Source organism: Amblyraja radiata, chromosome 17, assembly GCF_010909765.2.
Source record: "Amblyraja radiata isolate CabotCenter1 chromosome 17, sAmbRad1.1.pri, whole genome shotgun sequence".
Classification (NCBI taxonomy): Eukaryota; Metazoa; Chordata; class Chondrichthyes; order Rajiformes; family Rajidae; genus Amblyraja; species Amblyraja radiata.
The window spans coordinates 34745632-34764625 of record NC_045972.1 but is presented as its reverse complement, the minus strand read 5'-3'; the positions used below and the strand labels follow the sequence as shown (position 1 = coordinate 34764625).

The window sequence follows — 18994 nt, the reverse complement described above, 5'->3', positions numbered from 1 at the left end:
TGCTTGGACTATTACCTCAATAATTATGTATGAATCATTATATAATATGCATGTAATAACTTTGTAAAGTTCCAAGAAATACTATTTAGCAAAACAGTATGTGTTTTTAGAGAGAAGGTCAGTGAAGCGCATGGTAGAACCGCCCATAAGCATGTCAAGTGCGTACTAATACCTATCATGCACAATGCCCGCATGCTACTGGTGCCCCCCCCCCAACCCCTTTCTATCCCCTTGCCTTTTAGCACCCCCCTAGGTAATCCCACAGCCCCCAGGGGATGGTAATGCCCATTTTGGGAATCATTGGTTTAGAGGGACACTCTGCTGACACCAGACACTAGATTGGCAGATGGGTGGATGAAAACCAAAGATGAGAAGAAGACAAAAGATTGTGAGGTATGGAGGGAAGAGACACAAAATGTGAAGTATGTAGGGTATGTAGGTGTCGGGGGAAGGGAAAAGAGGTGTTGCTGGTCACCTACCTAAAATTGGAGAATTCAATGTTCTTACTGTTGGTTTTTAAGCTACCATTGAATTCTCCAATTTTAGCCAATTAACCAACAACATTTTCCCCTTTCCCCCATCCCCTTCCACCTATATACCTTCCTCTGACTTCACATCTCCACAGACTAGCATCTGTAGCTCATGGTGTATCTGTCTATCACTTGCCAGGATTTGTCCCAAACCCCCATTTCACTTCCTGCTTTCTTCCCTCTACTAATAACAATCTGAAGAGGAGTCCCGACCCGAAACGTCACCTATATATGTTCTCCAGAGATGCTGCATGACCCGCTGAGTTCCTCCGTGACCCGCTGCATGACCCGCTGAGTTGTCTCTTTTTTTGTAAACCAGAATCTGCAGTTCCTTATGTCTACACAGTACACCAATAACCTTTGGCCTAGATGAAACATAATGGACCTTCCACCTTACATTTATCTCAGTGATGAGAATGTCCAGATCTATTTCAATAAACAGAGGGGCTCTCTCCTCCATGGCAGGCAGTGGGTGTATATCTGCCATTTGGATGTTATGGGGAAAATGCCCTTCTCAGAATGTTATGCAGCTGTTGAATGTAGTAGTTCATGAACTGCACAAATCTGTTTTTGCCCAGGTGTCTTTGTACTAGTTGCTTTATTGTTTGTCAAAACTCTGCTTGGACAGTTTCACAATTTTTTTTTTGCTGAGGAATGTTGGCTTATTGGACCAAAAATGAGTGAAATTTAATTTCTAGAATGTACCTTTGCTCAGAAAGGGAACTCTGACTTTGACAGAGTAAAAAACAAATAAAGCAATAGATATAATTTGGAATGCTTCACAAATGAACCATAAATCAACCGAATGATATTCCAGCAATTAACTGATAAATGCTCTCAAACAGCAACAGAGGCTGAAAATAATTTCAAAATGTTATCCAAGTTTGCCACTCTTTGTCAAGTAGTTTGTTTGAGTCAGTGTCAAATGTAAACGAGTAGTGTTCCCCAAAAAACTGTGATCTGTGGAATGAGAATAATGCAGAGATGATATCTGTATCGACAGTTCATTGCATGAATGTATTCCCACCGAGGTTTAAAACACTGATAAAGAATCCAGAGAGAATAGGCCTTAATAAAGTGGAGGAAGGGGACACTATTGAGTGGCGCATGACCAATTGTGGTGAAACTGGTGTGGATATCAATGACTAATTTCCAGGAGCTACAAATTGCCAGGACGCCGGGGTCTGAGCTCTTGGAAGACTGAGTGGGCTGGATCTCTATTCCTTGGAGTGCAAGAAGATGAGGTGATCTTATAGAGGTGTACATAAAATCACGAGATCGGGTAGACGCACAGAGTCTCTTGCCTAGAGTATGGAAATCGAAAACCAGAGGACACAGGTTTAATGTGGGGGGGGAAGATTTAATAGGAATCTGAGGGGTAACTTCTGAGGTGTAACTTTTTCATACAAAGGGTGGTGGGTGTATGGAATGAGCTGCCAGAGGAGGTGGTTGAGGCAGGGACAATTGCAATGATTAAGAAACAATTGTACACATTTGTAGACGGGTACATAGATAGGACAGGTTTAGAGGGATATGGTCCAAATGTAGGAAGGTGGGACTAGTGCAGATGGGACATGTTGGGTGGTGTGGGCAAGTTGGACTGAGGGACCTATTTCCACGCTCTATGACTTTAGAAATATGGGAATTACAAATGAGTACAGTTGGCTTTGCTCACCCTTTTCCACAATACAACAACGGAGTTGTAGGCATAGCTGACTAACCATGACAACGAATCTCCATCCATTCACCACCGGGCATAATGTGACTATACTATGTAAATCTACAGGCTGAATTATGAAAAGTCACCAAGGCTTCTTTGATAGCATCTCCACGCATATGAGAGCAAAGTCACAGGAAGACCATCACCAATGAGTCAGACAATACATCAGACACTCTGGAAAGAGTGTTGGACATTCAGACAAATGGCAAATTAAGCGAGAATCAGAGAAAGAGACTTGCCGGATGGTAATGTGAGAACTGGATGATGAGTAAGGAAGGATAATGCAGAGAGTGTCACTTCAATTCCGCAATCTCTCCTCCTTTATTTTCCTGCTCTACAGTCAGTACTGATTTGGCCCATAGGTACTTTTAATCTCCTAGCTCATGGCACTGGAGTCCAATGCTAGAAGGATTAAGGCAGCACCATTCTGGAATCCTCAATATCCATATATTTATCTAATGGGTCAACTCTAAACATCATTCTCAAAGCAATAGCCCACAGTCAAATGTGACAGGTGGATAGGACCTGAATGAGAGAGAAGGAGATAAATTGGAAATTATAACAATAAAAAAGAAATAAAAAGGAAAGCAGCTTTCATTTAAAATTCCCAAGTTACAACAATTGCAAGATTACATTTCAAAAGTACTTTGTTAGCATTAAAATGTTTTGGGAGGTTCTGAATTGGTAAAAGTACTTTTAATACGCTAATCCTTCTTTTCTGGCAACATTAAAAATCCATGCTTGAGGCTAACTTACTGCTTTGATCAATGCAGATTCCATAAATTCGCACAATATTTGGGGATTCAAAGTACTTCATGGTTTCAGCTTCTTTGTGAAAAGTTTTACGTATTTCCCTGTGCAGGAAGGAAGAAAAAAAAAAACCTTCAATCCATGTGTTAATGCGAACGTGGGAATAAAATCAGCACAAGTGCGTGATCCATACTTACTCCACATTGGAGAATCCAAAATTATCAAAACGTTTAATAGCTACTGGAAATTTATGTAACGTTCCCTTATAATATTTGGAATTATTGATTTTAGATTCAAGCTTGGTCTCTATTTCAATGTCATCTCGGTTTAATTCCAGAATTTCCTGCACTGGGGGAGCTGAAGGTTTATCTTGGTCTGCAAGAGGAGAGAGACATATTAGCATTTGGACTTTGTGATCACAGGAAAGCAACATGTTTCACATATTTTTGCTTGTCATTCATTCCCAGGACAAAATGGCTAGATGCAGAACATTGAGCTGAGGGATCTAATCAATTGTAAATTAGTTAGATCAGTCAGCTCAACCATCTAACATAACCTCTCAAAGCTGCAATGATGCGGGCAGCAATGCCAGAAAAAATGCCATCGCCTGCAGATTTCTTTGTCACACACTATTTTACCTATATTGTTAATCTTTCACTGACACCGGGTCAAAATCTTGGAGCTTGCAATAAAGCAGCATTCAGTGGGGATGTTCATGTTCGGTAAAGTTATTGGGTTATATTCAGAAGGGAAGCAACTTAACAAAATGTATTAAACAGAACATGTTTCTTATTCTATATCATTTGGATTTATCTAGTAAGATTTGAATGTGTAAAACTGCTAACTACAAGCTGCAGTCTTAAGTGTATACAGCTGCAGTTCTAAAATAAGTGGATGTAAGAGGGAAGCTAAGAAATAAATTAGGAGGGCAAAAAGGCGCCATGAAATAAACTTGGCAGTAGGATTAAGAAAAATCCTAAAATGTTTTAGAAGTACATTAGAAACAAGAGGTAGTTAAGAAAAGAGCTGGTTCCTTCAGGGACCAAAGGGTAATCAGTTTGAGAAGCCAAGGGATATGAATGAGATCCTAAGTGAATACTTCTCATCATTGTTCACCAAGGAACAGGACGTGGAGGATAGAGATAATAGAAGTGTATGATGAAATTCTGGAGCAAGACTGTATCGGGAAGGAGGAAGGTGCACATTAGGGTGGATAAATCCCCAGTGCTGACGGGATGTATCCCAAGATGTTAAGGGAAGAGGGGATGACGTTTCCAAGAGCTCGGATGGAGATATCTGCTTCTTTGTTAAACATCACTGAGGTACAAAAAGACTGGAGGATATCTAATGGTGTCCCCTTATTCAAAACAGGCAGTTTCTGCGCCCTTTCCAAAGCCTCCGTGTCATTTCTGTAATCTGGCAACCAGAACTCCACACAATACTCCAGAAATGGCCAAACCAAAGTTTTATAAAGCTGCAAACCGACTTCCTAAATCTTATACTCAATGCCCCGACTGATGAAGACAAGTATACGATACACTGTCTGTACTACTCTATCTATTTGTGTTTCTACTTTCAGAAAAGTTCATAAGGTCACAAGTGATAGGAGTAGAATCAGGCCATTTGCCCATCAAGTCTACTCTGCCATTCAATCATGGCTGATCTATCTCTCCCTCCTAACCCCATTTTCCTACCTTCTCCCCATAACTTCTGACACCTGTACTAATCAAGAATCTATCTATCTGTGAACTATGGACTTGGACCCCAGCATCCCTCTGTACATCATTGCTGTTAAGGGTCTTGCTATTAACTGTACACTTTCCCTTACATTCAACCTCCCAAAGTATAACACAGCTCACACTTGCTCAGAATAAAATCCATCGTCCTTTTCTTCACCCATATCTGTACCTTTTGACAGCATTCCTCACTGTCTGCCATTTTTGGTGTCGTCTGAAACTTATAAACCAATTCATCCACAAATAATTTACTTATATCACAAACAACAAAGGTCCAAGCACAGATCACAGCAGAACACCACGAGTCACAGATTTCCAGCCAGAATGACATCCTTCCACCGTTGTCCTATCCAGAAGTTAGCCAATCCAGAATCTAAACAGCCAAGTCACCATGGATCCCATGCATCCTAATCTTTCGTATCTGCCTACCATGAGAGACTTTATCAAATGCCTTACTGAAATCCATGTGGACAACATCCACTGCATACAGGATGCAAAGATCTTCGTCAAAGCCCCTAAAATCTCCCTTGCCTCGCTCAATAACCTGCGGTAGATCCCATCAGACCCTGGTCATTTACCCACCTTAATGTTTTTTAAGAGACGCAACACCTCCTCCATGCTGGAAAATCGAAGGTCGACAAAAGTGCTAGAGAAACTCAGCGGGTGAGGCAGCATCTATGGAGCGAAGGAAATAGGCAACGTTTTGGGTAGAAACCCTTCTTCAGACGGAAGGGTTTCGGCCCGAAACGTCGCCTATTTCCTTTGCTCCATAGATGCTGCCTCACCCGCTGAGTTTCATCAGCACTTTTGTCTTCCTCCTCCATCTTGATCTCATTGTCAAAGACTGCATACGCTGCACTCTCACTATCCTCCATGTCCTTTCCTTTGGCAAATTCAGATGCAAAGTACTCATTTAGTACCTCACCATCCTCAGACTTCAAGCATAAATTCCTCCTTTATCCATGAGCAGTACCACCTTCTCCTTACTTACCCTTTTATTTTTAATGTATGTATAGTAAGCCTTGGGATTTTCTTTATTCAAACTTGCGGTAACATTTTATTATCTCTTTTCACCCTTCGAACTCCCTGCTTGAGTTCTTTCCTGTTTGTTTTATTTTGTTTGGACTGGGTGGCTGAGAAACCAAACACATTTCGTGCTAAATCTATTGTCAAGTATTTTCCCTTTTTACACTCACATGACTCAATTATACGTTTGACGTCTTTCAGGTCCACTTTCATTTCTACTAAGTTATCATTCACAGTCACCATAGCATGTTGAATTTTATTTTCAATGGAATGCAACGCTGTAAAGTAAGATTAAGAGCTGTTAGCAGTCTCAATTCTCTCACCAGATACATTTTGACTGGCACAGAAGCAATCATACCAAAGGAACAACATTCGTTTCAGTTTTTAAGTGACACATCTTCTAAGAGTCGTTTTAGGTCAAATAGCATTTTTTTGGTTGTATATGCAGCTTATGAAAACATATCATAGGTTTTCATTATTAAATTACATCTGTAAACAGATGAGAATGAGTTTGCCATGCACTTTCGTTCCGTTGAAAAAAATTGAAATTCTTATTTTATTGGACCTTGAAAGTTTTTAGAAATCTTTTAACACTTTTCAACTGGGGGGATTCTAGAAAATTATTTTGAAATGAGTTTTTGGTTTAATTTGCTTCGCAGTGGTTATGTTCTCAGGAAAATAAGATGTTGCAGCATGAATCCAAAGCCTGATGAAAAGTAATGAAGACATTGAATAAGCTGTAGCTCCCACATATAAAGTTCACTTATCATTTTGTTAGAGTCACTATGAAGATATTTCAAATATGGGATAAAAACAGAAACACTAGCAAAAACAGCCAGCCAAGCATGTTCTGTGGGAAGAGAACCCAGTCAATGTTTCGGGTCAGCAGATGCTGACTGGCTGAGATCTTCCAGAAATTATATTTTTGTTTTGACCTCTGGCATCTGCAGTTTTATTTGTTTTCCTCTCAAACATGATATTGGACTTTTATTGGTGATCATTTTCCAATGTTCTATAGATTCTGGATCCGTTCCCGTGGATTGGAGGATAGCTAATGTTATCCCACTTTTTAAGACAGGACAGAGAGAGAAAACAGGGAATTATAGACCAGTTAGCCTGTCATCGGTGGTGGGGAAGATGCTGGAGTCAATTATTAAAGATGTAATGGTGGCGCTTTGGATAGCAGTAACAGGATCCTTTAAACTGAATATATGAACAAATATTGTAAAATGGGAGGGAATTAATCAGAAAGGTGAAAGGCTCATGAAGTCAGGACCAATGTTTTGGCATTGATATATTTAGATGCAATGCATACTCCATTCATTTCCCACAGGAAATGGCTATCATTCTGCAAACTATCCACATTCATGTTTTCACTATGAATCCTCATATTCACAAAACAAAAAGGCAAACCGAGCCAATTAAAGTTGACCTTCCAATTACCTTTCTCTAATTCCTTCTCCAATGAGTTTAGATACCTCTGATCTTCCTCAGTATCTTGCATGTCGTCCTCCTTCTTAAATCTAGTCAGAAGCATTTTGGTCTGTTCAGTGTTCAAGGCGAGGTTCAAAGCTATAGCAGCATCGTTCAATCTTTCATTGAGATGATTAAACTCTTCCTTGATTGCAAAAGCTTTGAAGGCTTTGGAAAGCCAATGTTTGTTGGTGAAAGACATGACACAATCACTTGCACGCTCCAAAATCTCCACCATCTCCTTCAGAATGTTTGTTAAGTTATCTAATAGGTCTTCTTCCTTTATTGCCTTTACAGGTTGCAAGAGGAATTCAATTCGACACTTTAAACGGTTGCATCGTTTGCGATTCATTTTTACCTCACTGCAGAGAGAGTATATAATCTTTGCTGCACTAAAAATCTTGTCAATGTATTCCATATTGATATCTGCAATAACAAAATATCATCAACTGTACATTATTACTCAGAAGGGATTCAGTTTTAAATTGCCAGAGATAACATTTATTCAAAGATTAAATTATAGCTGCAATAGTGAACAAGCACAGAAAAAGATTTATTATGAATAATCGATTTATATTATTATAAATCACATTTAGGGCTTTTTCTAAGATAATTAATCCAACACTGATAGTGACTGCCTCACCAACAGTCTGTCTGTCTTTTCTTCTGTTTTTGTTATTTTAAGTATGTGGTAAAGAGTATGTTTTAGTGTTCATTGGTTTGTTTTATGTGGGGGATGGGAGAAACTTTTTTCAATCTCTAACCTCGACGGAGATGCGATTTCTTTACGTACCGCATCTCCGTCCCCACTGCGGCCTACCATCGTGGAGTGGCGTGGCCTTTCCTGGAGACTCACCCGGCACTTCAACCCCGGGCGGGGCACGGACTTACCATCATCGAGCTTGCGATCCCTTTGCCAGGGATCGACTGTGCCGCATGGGCGGAAATCCGGGGGGGGGGGGGGGACGGGACCTGTCCCCCCATGTTTTGTGAAACATGTTGCAGCAAAACCGAAGCCTCCGGAATCGAGTCGCAACGCCACCACAGCCTCTGAAGTCAGCCAGCTCAGTGATGGTAAATGTCCACAGGCTCTGCGAGCGGAGCTCTCAAGGTCGATTCCAGTTGGAGGCCGCCAGCTCCTAGAATCTAGCAGCCCGGGACTATCTGCAGTTCCCAGGTCGGCTCACTTGCCCCAGGTCTGGTTGTAGCGCCCAGGTCGCCCGTGTGCCCCGGGACAGGCTGTAGCGACCAGTCGGCTGGCAGGTCTGGCTGTAGCACCTAGGTCGCCTGCGTGCCCCTGGACTGGCTGCAGTTCCCAGGTCGCAAAAACTAATTGAAAAAAAATACGCCTGCGATCCGGATTATTTTGGGTTTCAGGCCGGATCTGGCCTGTGGGCCGTAGGTTGCCGACCCCTGCTCTAGATGTCAGGCCTCATTGTGTTCGCCCCCCTCCCCCCCCATGTTTTAAAAGCGATTTCCGCCCCTGCCCGTGGACTTTAACATCGTGGAGCCCGCGGTCCCTAAATAGAGACCAATTTGGGAACCCCAAGCTGCAGAGAGTTTCAAATGCCCCAACGATCAGCCATGATCACAATGAATGGCGGTGCTGGCTCGAAGGGCCGAATGGCCTCCTCCTGCACCTATTTTCTATGTTTCTAACGAGGGAGTTTCGATCACCCCGATGCGAGGGCTTCGGATCGCAGGCAGTGGGACTTTAATGGCCCCGAACGCAGATGGTCCGACAGCCCCTACCGCGGAAGAATAAAGAAGAAGAAGATTGGACTTTATTACCTTCCATCACAGTGAGAAATGTGGGGAGTCACTGTGGTGGATGTTTATGTTAACTTTTATTTTATGCGGCCGTGTGTCTTGTTGCTTTTCACTTAGTATGGCTGTATGGTAACTCAAATTTCACTGTACCTTAATTGGTACATGTGACAATAAACTGACCTTGAAACCTTGATAGAAGTACTAATAGGATTCCACATTGTTCACAACTTTTATTTCAAGAGGAATGTCTGCAATATAGCAGAGACCAAGAGAGATTAATAATAAAGATGGTAGAGGTATATTTCATATTTTCTATTATTATTGGTTTTTAATGTGCATTTTGTATTTTTTATATTTCTGATATAAATTGGAAAGGATGCTTATCTGAAATTGTTGAGCTCATTTTTGAGGGCATAAGTATACATAACTGAAAGATGAAATGTTTTGAGTAACTTAAAATGTGTCTGATTCCTAACTTGCCCCATTTCTGTTGAAGATTGTCAGTCTAAAACTTTAATTCTGCTTCTCTCTCCATAGATGCTGCCTGATCCATTGAAGAGAGTATATTGTCATGTGTTCCTGACATGACAATGAATTTCTTGCTTTGCTTCAGCACAACAGAACATAGTACGCATTGACTACAATACAGATCAGTGTGTCCATATACCATTATATACGTAACTACACACATGAATAAATAAACTGATAAAGTGCAAATAACAGATAATGGGCTATTAATGTTCAGAGTTTTGTCCCAGCCAAGTTTAATAGCCTGATGGCTGTGGGGAAGTAGCTATTCCTGAACCTGGTCATTGCAGTCCTCAGGCTCCTGTACCTTCTACCTGAAGGTAGCAGGGAGATGAGTGTGTGACCAGGATGGTGTGGGTCCTTGATAATATTGCTAGCCTTTTTGAGGCAGCGACTGCAATAGATCCCCTCAATGGAAGGGAGGTCAGAGCTGATGATGGACTGGGCAGTGTTCACTACTTTGTCCATCATCATATGGTTTGTTTTTCAATCTTAAGGCTTACTAGGATAAAACAAAATATATTTAAGAAGTAAATAGATATTTTTTTAAACACCAAAGGGTGTGGGGAGAAAACAGGATATGGTATTGCAACAGATATCAGCAAAGGCTGTTTTGACTGCTGGTGCAGGTTTAATGAGCCAAATGGCCTCCACTGGTCCTATGTTCTATGTTTCTATATTTTTAAACCCTGAAGGTGACCTTTGGCTCTGTGGTAAAGTTGGTACTGAAAACATTTTTATTCATTAATTTTCTGAAATCCAGGTTGGATGGGAAAGCCAAAGATTTATTGCCCATGTCCCATTGCCTATGAGAAGGTGGTGAGTCACCATCTTGAACTGCTATACTCCTTCAGGTCAAGGTGCTCCTAGTACTGTGTAGGAAAGAACTGCAGATGCTGGTTTAAATCGAAGGTCGACACAATCGAAGGTAGACAGCGCAAATTGGAGGAACAGCACCTCATGTTTCGCCTGGGCTGCGCAAATTGGAGGAACAGCACCTCATATTTCGCTTGGGTAGCTTACATCCCAGCGGTAACTTCAAGTAGCCCTTGCTTTCCCTCTCTCTCCATCCCCTCCTCCTTCCTAGTGCTCCCACCAGTCTTACTGTCTCTGACTACCTACATTTTATCTCTGAACTGCTCGCTCCGCTGACATCTCGAACCGAAACGTCACCCATTCCTTCTCTACGGAGATGCTGCCTGTACTCCTAGTACCGTTAGGTTCCAGAGTTTCAATCCAATGATGATGAGTGGATATCAATATTATTCCATGTGAGTACTGTGTTTGACTTGGAGGGGAACTGTTGGTGGTGGTGTTCCCATGAGCCTGTGTCTTTGGTGCAAGAGATCACAATTTGGGAATTGCTGTTCAAGGAACCTAGATGAGTGCTTTTTGTAGATTTACATCCTGCAGCCGTGGCTCATTAGTGGGAAATGCAGGAAATGAATGCTTAGATAGGAAGACAATCAAATGGGCTATTTTGTCTTTCAATGTATGAGTGTCACTCACAGCAATCCAATGGGCAGAATAAAAGGACATACCTTCGGAATGGAGATGAGGAGGAATTTCTTTAGCCAGTGGGTGTCGAATCTGTGAAATTCATTGTCACAGACAGCAGTGGATGCCGTCATTGGGTTTTTTTGAAGCTGAGGTTTTTGATTAGTTCCTGATTAGTAAGGGTGTCAGAGGTTATGGGGAAAAGGCAGTAGAATGGTGTTTGAGAGTTGAGAGGGAAAAATAGATCAGCCATGATTCGATGGGGCAGATTTGATGGGCTGAATTGCCTAATTCTGCTCTTATGTTTTATGATTTTATAACAGGTGTTCTGGTTGATTTTCTCTCCCCTAATCCAGAGATGATAAAGTCAGTTATATTCTCTAAACCGGCCATGGCGAGTCAATCAAAAACAAAACAATTGCAGATGCTGGGTATCGGAAATAAAAATAGGAAATGAGGCAAACGTCCTCTTCAAAATGTTAACTTTGGTTCTGGTGCCATTGATGCTATCTGGCATGGTGAATGTTTTCAGCATTTTCCACTTTTTATTGACGGTGAGTTGATTTACTCACCAGCTGCGTCATTTGGAAATCTCTTTCAATGATGTTGAAGTTGACGTCAAATGATGACAAGATCAGAAAGTTTTCCCCTTACTATTCACATGACATGTGTATCTTAAATGAAGCCAAGAGTGAAATTATTATGAAAATCAGAGCTCAATTCACGAAGCACTCGGTCGGAGCAGTTCTGAAATAGATGTAATGACAGAAAACAAGCCTGCCATTTAGCTCATGACTGGTCGGTACCAAGTCTGTGTGCATGTGGGAAAAAGTGGATGGTAATATGAACTGGATGGGAGTCATAAAGTGTGATGAATTCACCATTGTTTGAGCTGGTGCACTTCTCAAGAAGAATTTTTCTCATATCAATCACTGCAACATGAGAAAACCTGCCAGCACTAATCATGCTGTTGATGTTCAACACTAGTCAAGCTGCTGATGATAAGCTGCACCTCAAAAGCCCAGTTCTTTGGAACTCTTGCCCTCTAAAACTAGCAAGAACAAATGTGGGTCCCTTACAGCGATGAGAGAATTTATAATGGGGAATAAGAAAATAACAATAGTAGACAACAACATTTAGCCTGATTTCACAGAAGACACAAATTATCTATCAGAAATATTAAAGAGAATGCAGCAAGAATGGGGTCAAACGGAAATTACAATCAGTAAAGTACTGGAGAAATTGACGGTACTGTAAATTGATTAATCCCAAGGATTAAATTATCTACATACCAAAGTTTTGGTTTATGTGGCTACAGAGACAGTGGGTGCACTGGTTTATAATTTTTTCAAAATTCTATAGATTCTGGAATGGGTTGTGCAGATTGGAGGGTAGAAAATGTGACCCCTTCTTTTTCTTAAAGGAGCAAGAGACAAAATAGAGAACACCCAACCTATTAGCCTAACATCAGTTGAAAAGTAAATACAGCAATATAAATAGATTTTCAGAAGCTTCAGTAAAGCACAACACAGGAGATTGGCCAACATGGTACCATGTGGAATTGACCATAATATGCTGGCATGGATGAAAAAAATCAACAAACAACAAGCAAATAAATGGATCTTTCTGGGGTGATACTTTCTTGGGAGGAATACCACAAGGACATGTGCTTGGGCCCAGCTGGTCACAATCTATACTTTAATTTAGGTGAACAGACCAAATGCTCCACTTACATGTTTACAGGTGATATAAGAACAGATGGAATTGTGACAAAAGGATGAGAATTCAAAGGCGACAAGACAATAAAAGAGAAAGTGGAGAGAATCCATGGAATTATAACCAGTTAGTGTTATGTCAAAGGTAAGGATGCCACTGGAGAGGATTCATCTGGGCAGGATTTCCTCTCATTTGTAAGAGAATTGGTTAATTAGGGACAGTCAACATGGCTTTGTACATGGCAGGTCTCCTCATTGATCGTGAGGTGGTGATGAAGATTGATGAGGGTAGGGCAGTGAATGGTGTCGATATGGATTTTAGTAAGACATTTGATAAACTCTCCCATGGTAGACTAACCAGAAGATTAAGATGCATCATATTCACAGTGACCCAGTCATATGGTTCCAGAACTGACTTACTAATAAAAGACATTTGGTCTTCAATTGGAATTCTCTGCCTTGGATATCCGTGGAGACTCAGTCAAAGAGCTCATTGAAACTAAAGATAGCTAGGTGTCTGGATTATGGAGTCCAGGTGCTCTGGTTTTCTCCCAAATTCCAAAGATGTGCAGGTTTGTAGGTTAAATAGCTTCCGTTAAAAAATTATCCCGAGTTTGCTTCCAGTTCCTCGTGCTGGCGAGAGCAGGAACAGGGAGATACGGGACCTGAACGTGTGGCTGAGGAACTGGTGCACGGGGCATGGATTTAGATTATTAGATCACTGGGATCTGTTTTGGGGTAAGGGGGAACTGTACAAAAGGGACGGATTGCATCTTAACAGGTGTGGGACCAGCATTCTGGCAGGCAGGTTTGCCACTGCTACACGGGTGGTTTTAAACTGAATAAGGGGGGTGGGGTGTCGAATGGGATAGTGGAGGATGGAGTTAAAGGGAAAGGGGTTCTTAAATGTGTGAGCGTAGAGACAGAGGGGTGTAAAATGAGGGTAGAAGCAATAGGTAGCAAGGTGAAAAAAACAGGGCAAAAATCAAAAAGGGCCACTTTTCAACATAATTGTATAAGGGGTAAGAGTGTTGTAAAAACAAGCCTGAAGGCTTTGTGTCTCAATGCAAGGAGCATTCGTAATAAGGTGGATGAGTTGAATGTGCAGATAGCTATTAATGACTATGATATAGTTGGGATCACGGAGACATGGCTCCAGGGTGACCAAGGCTGGGAGCTGAACATCCAGGGATATTCAATATTCAGGAGGGATAGAGAGAAAGGAAAAGGAGGTGGGGTAGCGTTGCTGATTAGAGAGGAGATTAACGCAATGGAAAGGAAGGACATTAGTTTGGAGGATGTGGAATCGGTATGGGTAGAGCTGCGAAACACTAAGGGGCAGAAAACGCTGGTGGGTGTTGTGTACAGGCCACCTAACAGTAGTAGTGAAGTTGGAGATGGTATCAAACAGGAAATTAGAAATGCGTGCGACAAAGGCAAAACCGTTATAATGGGTGACTTCAATCTACATATAGATTGGGTGAATCAAATTGGCAGGGGTGCTGAGGAAGAGGATTTATTGGAATGTATGCGGGATAGTTATCTAAATCAACATGTAGAGGAACCAACGAGAGAGCAGGCTATTTTAGACTGGGTATTGAGTAATGAGGAAGGGTTAGTTAGCAGTCTTGTTGTACGTGCCCCCTTGGGCAAGAGTGACCATAATATGGTTGAGTTCTTCATTAGGATGGAGAGTGACATTGTTAATTCAGAAACAATGGTTCTGAACTTAAAGAAAGGTAACTTTGAGGGTATGAGACGTGAATTGGCCAAGATTGACTGGCAATTAATTCTAAAAGGGTTGACGGTGGATATGCAATGGAAGACATTTAAAGACTGCATGGATGAACTACAAAAATTGTTCATCCCAGTTTGGCAAAAGAATAAATCAGGGAAGGTAGTACATCCGTGGATCACAAGGGAAATCAGGGATAGTATCAAAGCGAAGGATGATGCGTACAAATTAGCCAGAAAAAGCAGCATACCAGAGGACTGGGAGAAATTCAGAGACCAGCAGAGGAGGACAAAGGGCTTAATTAGGAAAGGAAAAATAGATTATGAAAGAAAACTGGCAGGGAACATAAAAACTGACTGCAAAAGTTTTTATAGATATGTGAAAAGAAAGAGATTAGTTAAAACAAATGTAGGTCCCTTGCAGTCAGAAACAGGTGAGTTGATCATGGGGAACAAGGATATGGCGGACCAAATGAATAACTACTTTGGTTCCGTCTTCACTAAGGAAGACATAAATAATCTGCCGGAAATAGCAGGGGACCGCGGGTCAAAGGAGTTGGAGGAATTAAGTGAAATCCAGGTTAGCCGGGAAGTGGTGTTGGGTAAATTGAATGGATTAAAGGCCGATAAATCCCCAGGGCCAGATAGGCTGCATCCCAGAGTACTTAAGGAAGTAGCTCCAGAAATAGTGGATGCATTAGTAATAATCTTTCAAAACTCTTTAGATTCTGGAGTAGTTCCTGAGGATTGGCGGGTAGCAAACGTAACCCCACTTTTTAAGAAGGGAGGGAGAGAGAAAACGGGGAATTACAGACCAGTTAGTCTAACATCGGTAGTGGGGAAACTGCTAGAGTCAGTTATTAAAGATGGGATAGCAGCACATTTGGAAAGTGGTGAAATCATTGGACAAAGTCAGCATGGATTTACAAAAGGTAAATCATGTCTGACGAATCTTATAGAATTTAGCGAGGATGTAACTAGTAGCGTGGATAGGGGAGAACCAGTGGATGTGGTGTATCTGGACTTCCAGAAGGCTTTCGACAAGGTCCCACATAAGAGATTAGTATACAAACTTAAAGCACACGGCATTGGGGGTTCAGTATTGATGTGGATAGAGAACTGGCTGGCAAACAGGAAGCAAAGAGTAGGAGTAAACGGGTCCTTTTCACAATGGCAGGCAGTGACTAGTGGGGTACCGCAAGGCTCAGTGCTGGGACCCCAGCTATTTACAATATATATTAATGATCTGGATGAGGGAATTGAAGGCAATATCTCCAAGTTTGCGGATGACACTAAGCTGGGGGGCAGTGTTAGCTGTGAGGAGGATGCTAGGAGACTGCAAGGTGACTTGGATAGGCTGGGTGAGTGGGCAAATGTTTGGCAGATGCAGTATAATGTGGATAAATGTGAGGTTATCCATTTTGGTGGCAAAAACAGGAAAGCAGACTATTATCTAAATGGTGGCCGACTAGGAAAAGGGGAGATGCAAGCGAGACCTGGGTGTCATGGTACACCAGTCATTGAAAGTAGGCATGCAGGTGCAGCAGGCAGTGAAGAAAGCGAATGGTATGTTAGCTTTCATAGCAAAAGGATTTGAGTATAGGAGCAGGGAGGTTCTACTGCAGTTGTACAGGATCTTGGTGAGACCACACCTGGAGTATTGCGTACAGTTTTGGTCTCCAAATCTGAGGAAGGACATTATTGCCATAGAGGGAGTGCAGAGAAGGTTCACCAGACTGATTCCTGGGATGTCAGGACTGTCTTATGAAGAAAGACTGGATAGACTTGGTTTATACTCTCTAGAATTTAGGAGATTGAGAGGGGATCTTATAGAAACTTATAAAATTCTTAAGGGGTTGGACAGGCTAGATGCAGGAAGATTGCTCCCGATGTTGGGGAAGTCCAGGACAAGGGGTCACAGCTTAAGGATAAGGGGGAAATCCTTTAAAACCGAGATGAGAAGAACTTTTTTCACACAGAGAGTGGTGAATCTCTGGAACTCTCTGCCACAGAGGGTAGTCGAGGCCAGTTCATTGGCTATATTTAAGAGGCAGTTAGATGTGGCCCTTGTGGCTAAGGGGATCAGAGGATATGGAGAGAAGGCAGGTACGGGATACTGAGTTGGATGATCAGCCATGATCATATTGAATGGCGGTGCAGGCTCGAAGGGCCGAATGGCCTACTCCTGCACCTAATTTCTATGTTTCTATGAGTGTGTCGGATAGAACAGGTAGGTGATTGTTGGTTGGCGCACACTCAGTGGGCTGAAGGGCCTGTTTCCATGCTGTATCTCTAAACTAAACAAAACACAATTCAAGGTTGGTCTTCCACATTCTTAGCTAAACGTATATAAAAATCGGACTTTTTTTACCATTAATATGATTGTGTAACTTCTGTTTTGCACTATACCTATATCCTTTGAGCAGTAATGCCGGCTCATCAAATGATAAAGAGTTAACCAATTGTTTATCCCTTTCCCCAGAGAGGACTAAAGGGCACAATATTAAGGTGAAAAGGGGAATGTTTTAAGGGGGAAGATTTAAAAAAAAAACACATAAAGTGATAGGTGCCTGGAATGCGATGCCAGGTTGGAAGCAGAGATAATAGTGGTGTTTAAGAGGATTCTGGATAGGCAAGTGAACATGCTGAGAAGGAAAGGATGCTGATCACATGTATGTAGTGGAGATTAGTTTAACATGGTATTTATCACCTGTGCTGTCGGCTGGTTTATCCACCACCATCACCTCATCTCTCTCCCCCTCCCCCCAATAACTAAATCCGATCACTATTGCTCTGGAACTGCTTATCTGCTTTGGTGAGGCCGGTTCACAATACACTTTTGCCATGAAATACGTCAACTGTTCTCATTCGATCTTTCCCCGCCGTGTCATGGACCAAACATGCTGAACAATTCCATTTCACTTTCCCTTTACCTCGCTGTTTGGATTAAATGCCTCAGCAGAACAACCTTTCCGCGCCATCTTCAGTGTGTGCATAGAAGTGTTCAGATGAAATGCAAACAAAAAATCCATTATTTTCAATGTACCTATAATTTAACGGAAAGAAAAAAAACACGCCGACGCTAGAAATCCAAAACAAAAACTGAAAAAATCGAAGCACGCAGCCGGCAACTTTAAAGAGAAACTTCGAGTCAGAGACTCTTCATCGGACTGAGGAAGGGTCCCGACCTGAAACAACGATTTAGGGAAGGAATGGGAGATGCACAATCTAGGAAAATGTTATCCGATAACGCACTGGTTACCTGTCGGAAAGTTGGTTCGGTTTCTGCATGGGCCAAAGCTGGAAAGGGTACAGTTTTATCCACTCGGCCGCTCCTGTCGCAACCGTCACTGAAGTTGCAGGAAGTTTCGCTTTCAACTTCCCAAACGCGCTGCAACATGCCTCGTTTCTTTTTTCCCAAGTTCAATAAATTTATTATCGACCAATAGTTGGTGGCACACAGAACATAGTAGACATTTACTACAAAACAGATAAGTGTGTCCATATACCATAATATAAATATATACACACATGAATAAATAAACTGATAAAGTGCAAATAACAGATAATGGGTTATTAATAATCAGAGTTTTGTCTGAGCCAGGTTTAATAGCCTGATGGCTGTGGGGAAGTAGCTATTCCTGAACCTGGTTGTTGCAGTCTTCAGGCTCCTTTACCTTCTACCTGAAGGTAGCAGGGAGATGAGTGTGTGGCCAGGATGGTGTGGGTCTTTGATGATACTGCCAGCCTTTTTGAGGCAGCGACTGCGATAAATCCCCTCGATGGAAGGAAGGTCAGAGCCGATGATGGACTGGGCAGTGTTTACTACTTTTTGTAATCTTTTCCTCTCCAGGGCGCTCAAATTGCCGAACCAAGCCACGATGCAACAGGTCAGCATGCTCTCGACTGTGCACCTGTAGAAGTTAGAGAGAGTCCTCCTTGACAAACCGACTCTCCGTAATCTTCTCAGGAAGTAGAGGCGCTGATGAGCTTTCTTGATAATTGCATTAATGTTCTCGGACCAGGAAAGATCTTCAGAGATGTGCACGCTAAGAGAACTGAATTAAATTTTCAGTTATTATAGATTGAAGCATTCTGAAACAAATATGAAACATCTTACTTGGATGACCTGAAATCAAAGCATATAATTAGTTAGTTACCTAATTGTAGCTAATTACAAAATTGACAGTTGTGACAGAAATAGTAACAAACACCCAGACTACCTTCAAAATTCAAAACTGTGATATCCTCAAGATCAGAACTTTAATATTATTGTATTATATGCTGTGTCCATAACAGATAGGTAAATAAATTACAATTTCTAGCAATAGACCAAGTCTTTACGGAGAAGATCAGTTGCTAGCTGGTACATTGGCATATCATATTCCGTAGCATCATCATACTCCTCAGATTATAACCAATAAGCGACTCTGTACACCTTGTTTTTCCTCAACTTTTCAATTTTGGCATTGTAAACTACAAGTTTTTGCTCTTCAAACCACACATGACATGCCT

At 41.7% G+C, this 18994-nt stretch overlaps 1 protein-coding gene across 2 annotated transcripts in view; it reads right to left on the bottom strand.

Annotated features, from left to right (window-relative positions):
* Positions 1-17883, bottom strand: part of mlkl (mixed lineage kinase domain like pseudokinase) — a 37336-nt gene extending 19453 nt beyond the window's left edge. The window contains exons 1-5 of one of the 2 annotated variants that reach the window (XM_033036115.1): positions 17742-17883; positions 7206-7661; positions 5933-6040; positions 3198-3375; positions 3007-3104 (exon numbers count right to left, since the gene is read on the bottom strand). In XM_033036115.1, coding sequence (XP_032892006.1) covers positions 3007-3104; positions 3198-3375; positions 5933-6040; positions 7206-7653 — 832 coding nt within the window. In that variant the 5' untranslated portion in view covers positions 7654-7661; positions 17742-17883. Of the gene's footprint in view, positions 1-3006; positions 3105-3197; positions 3376-5932; positions 6041-7205; positions 7662-8126; positions 8161-17741 lie in introns of those variants that run through there. The other variant, XM_033036116.1, reaches the window with a different exon arrangement.
* Between the last annotated feature and the right edge of the window lie 1111 nt (positions 17884-18994).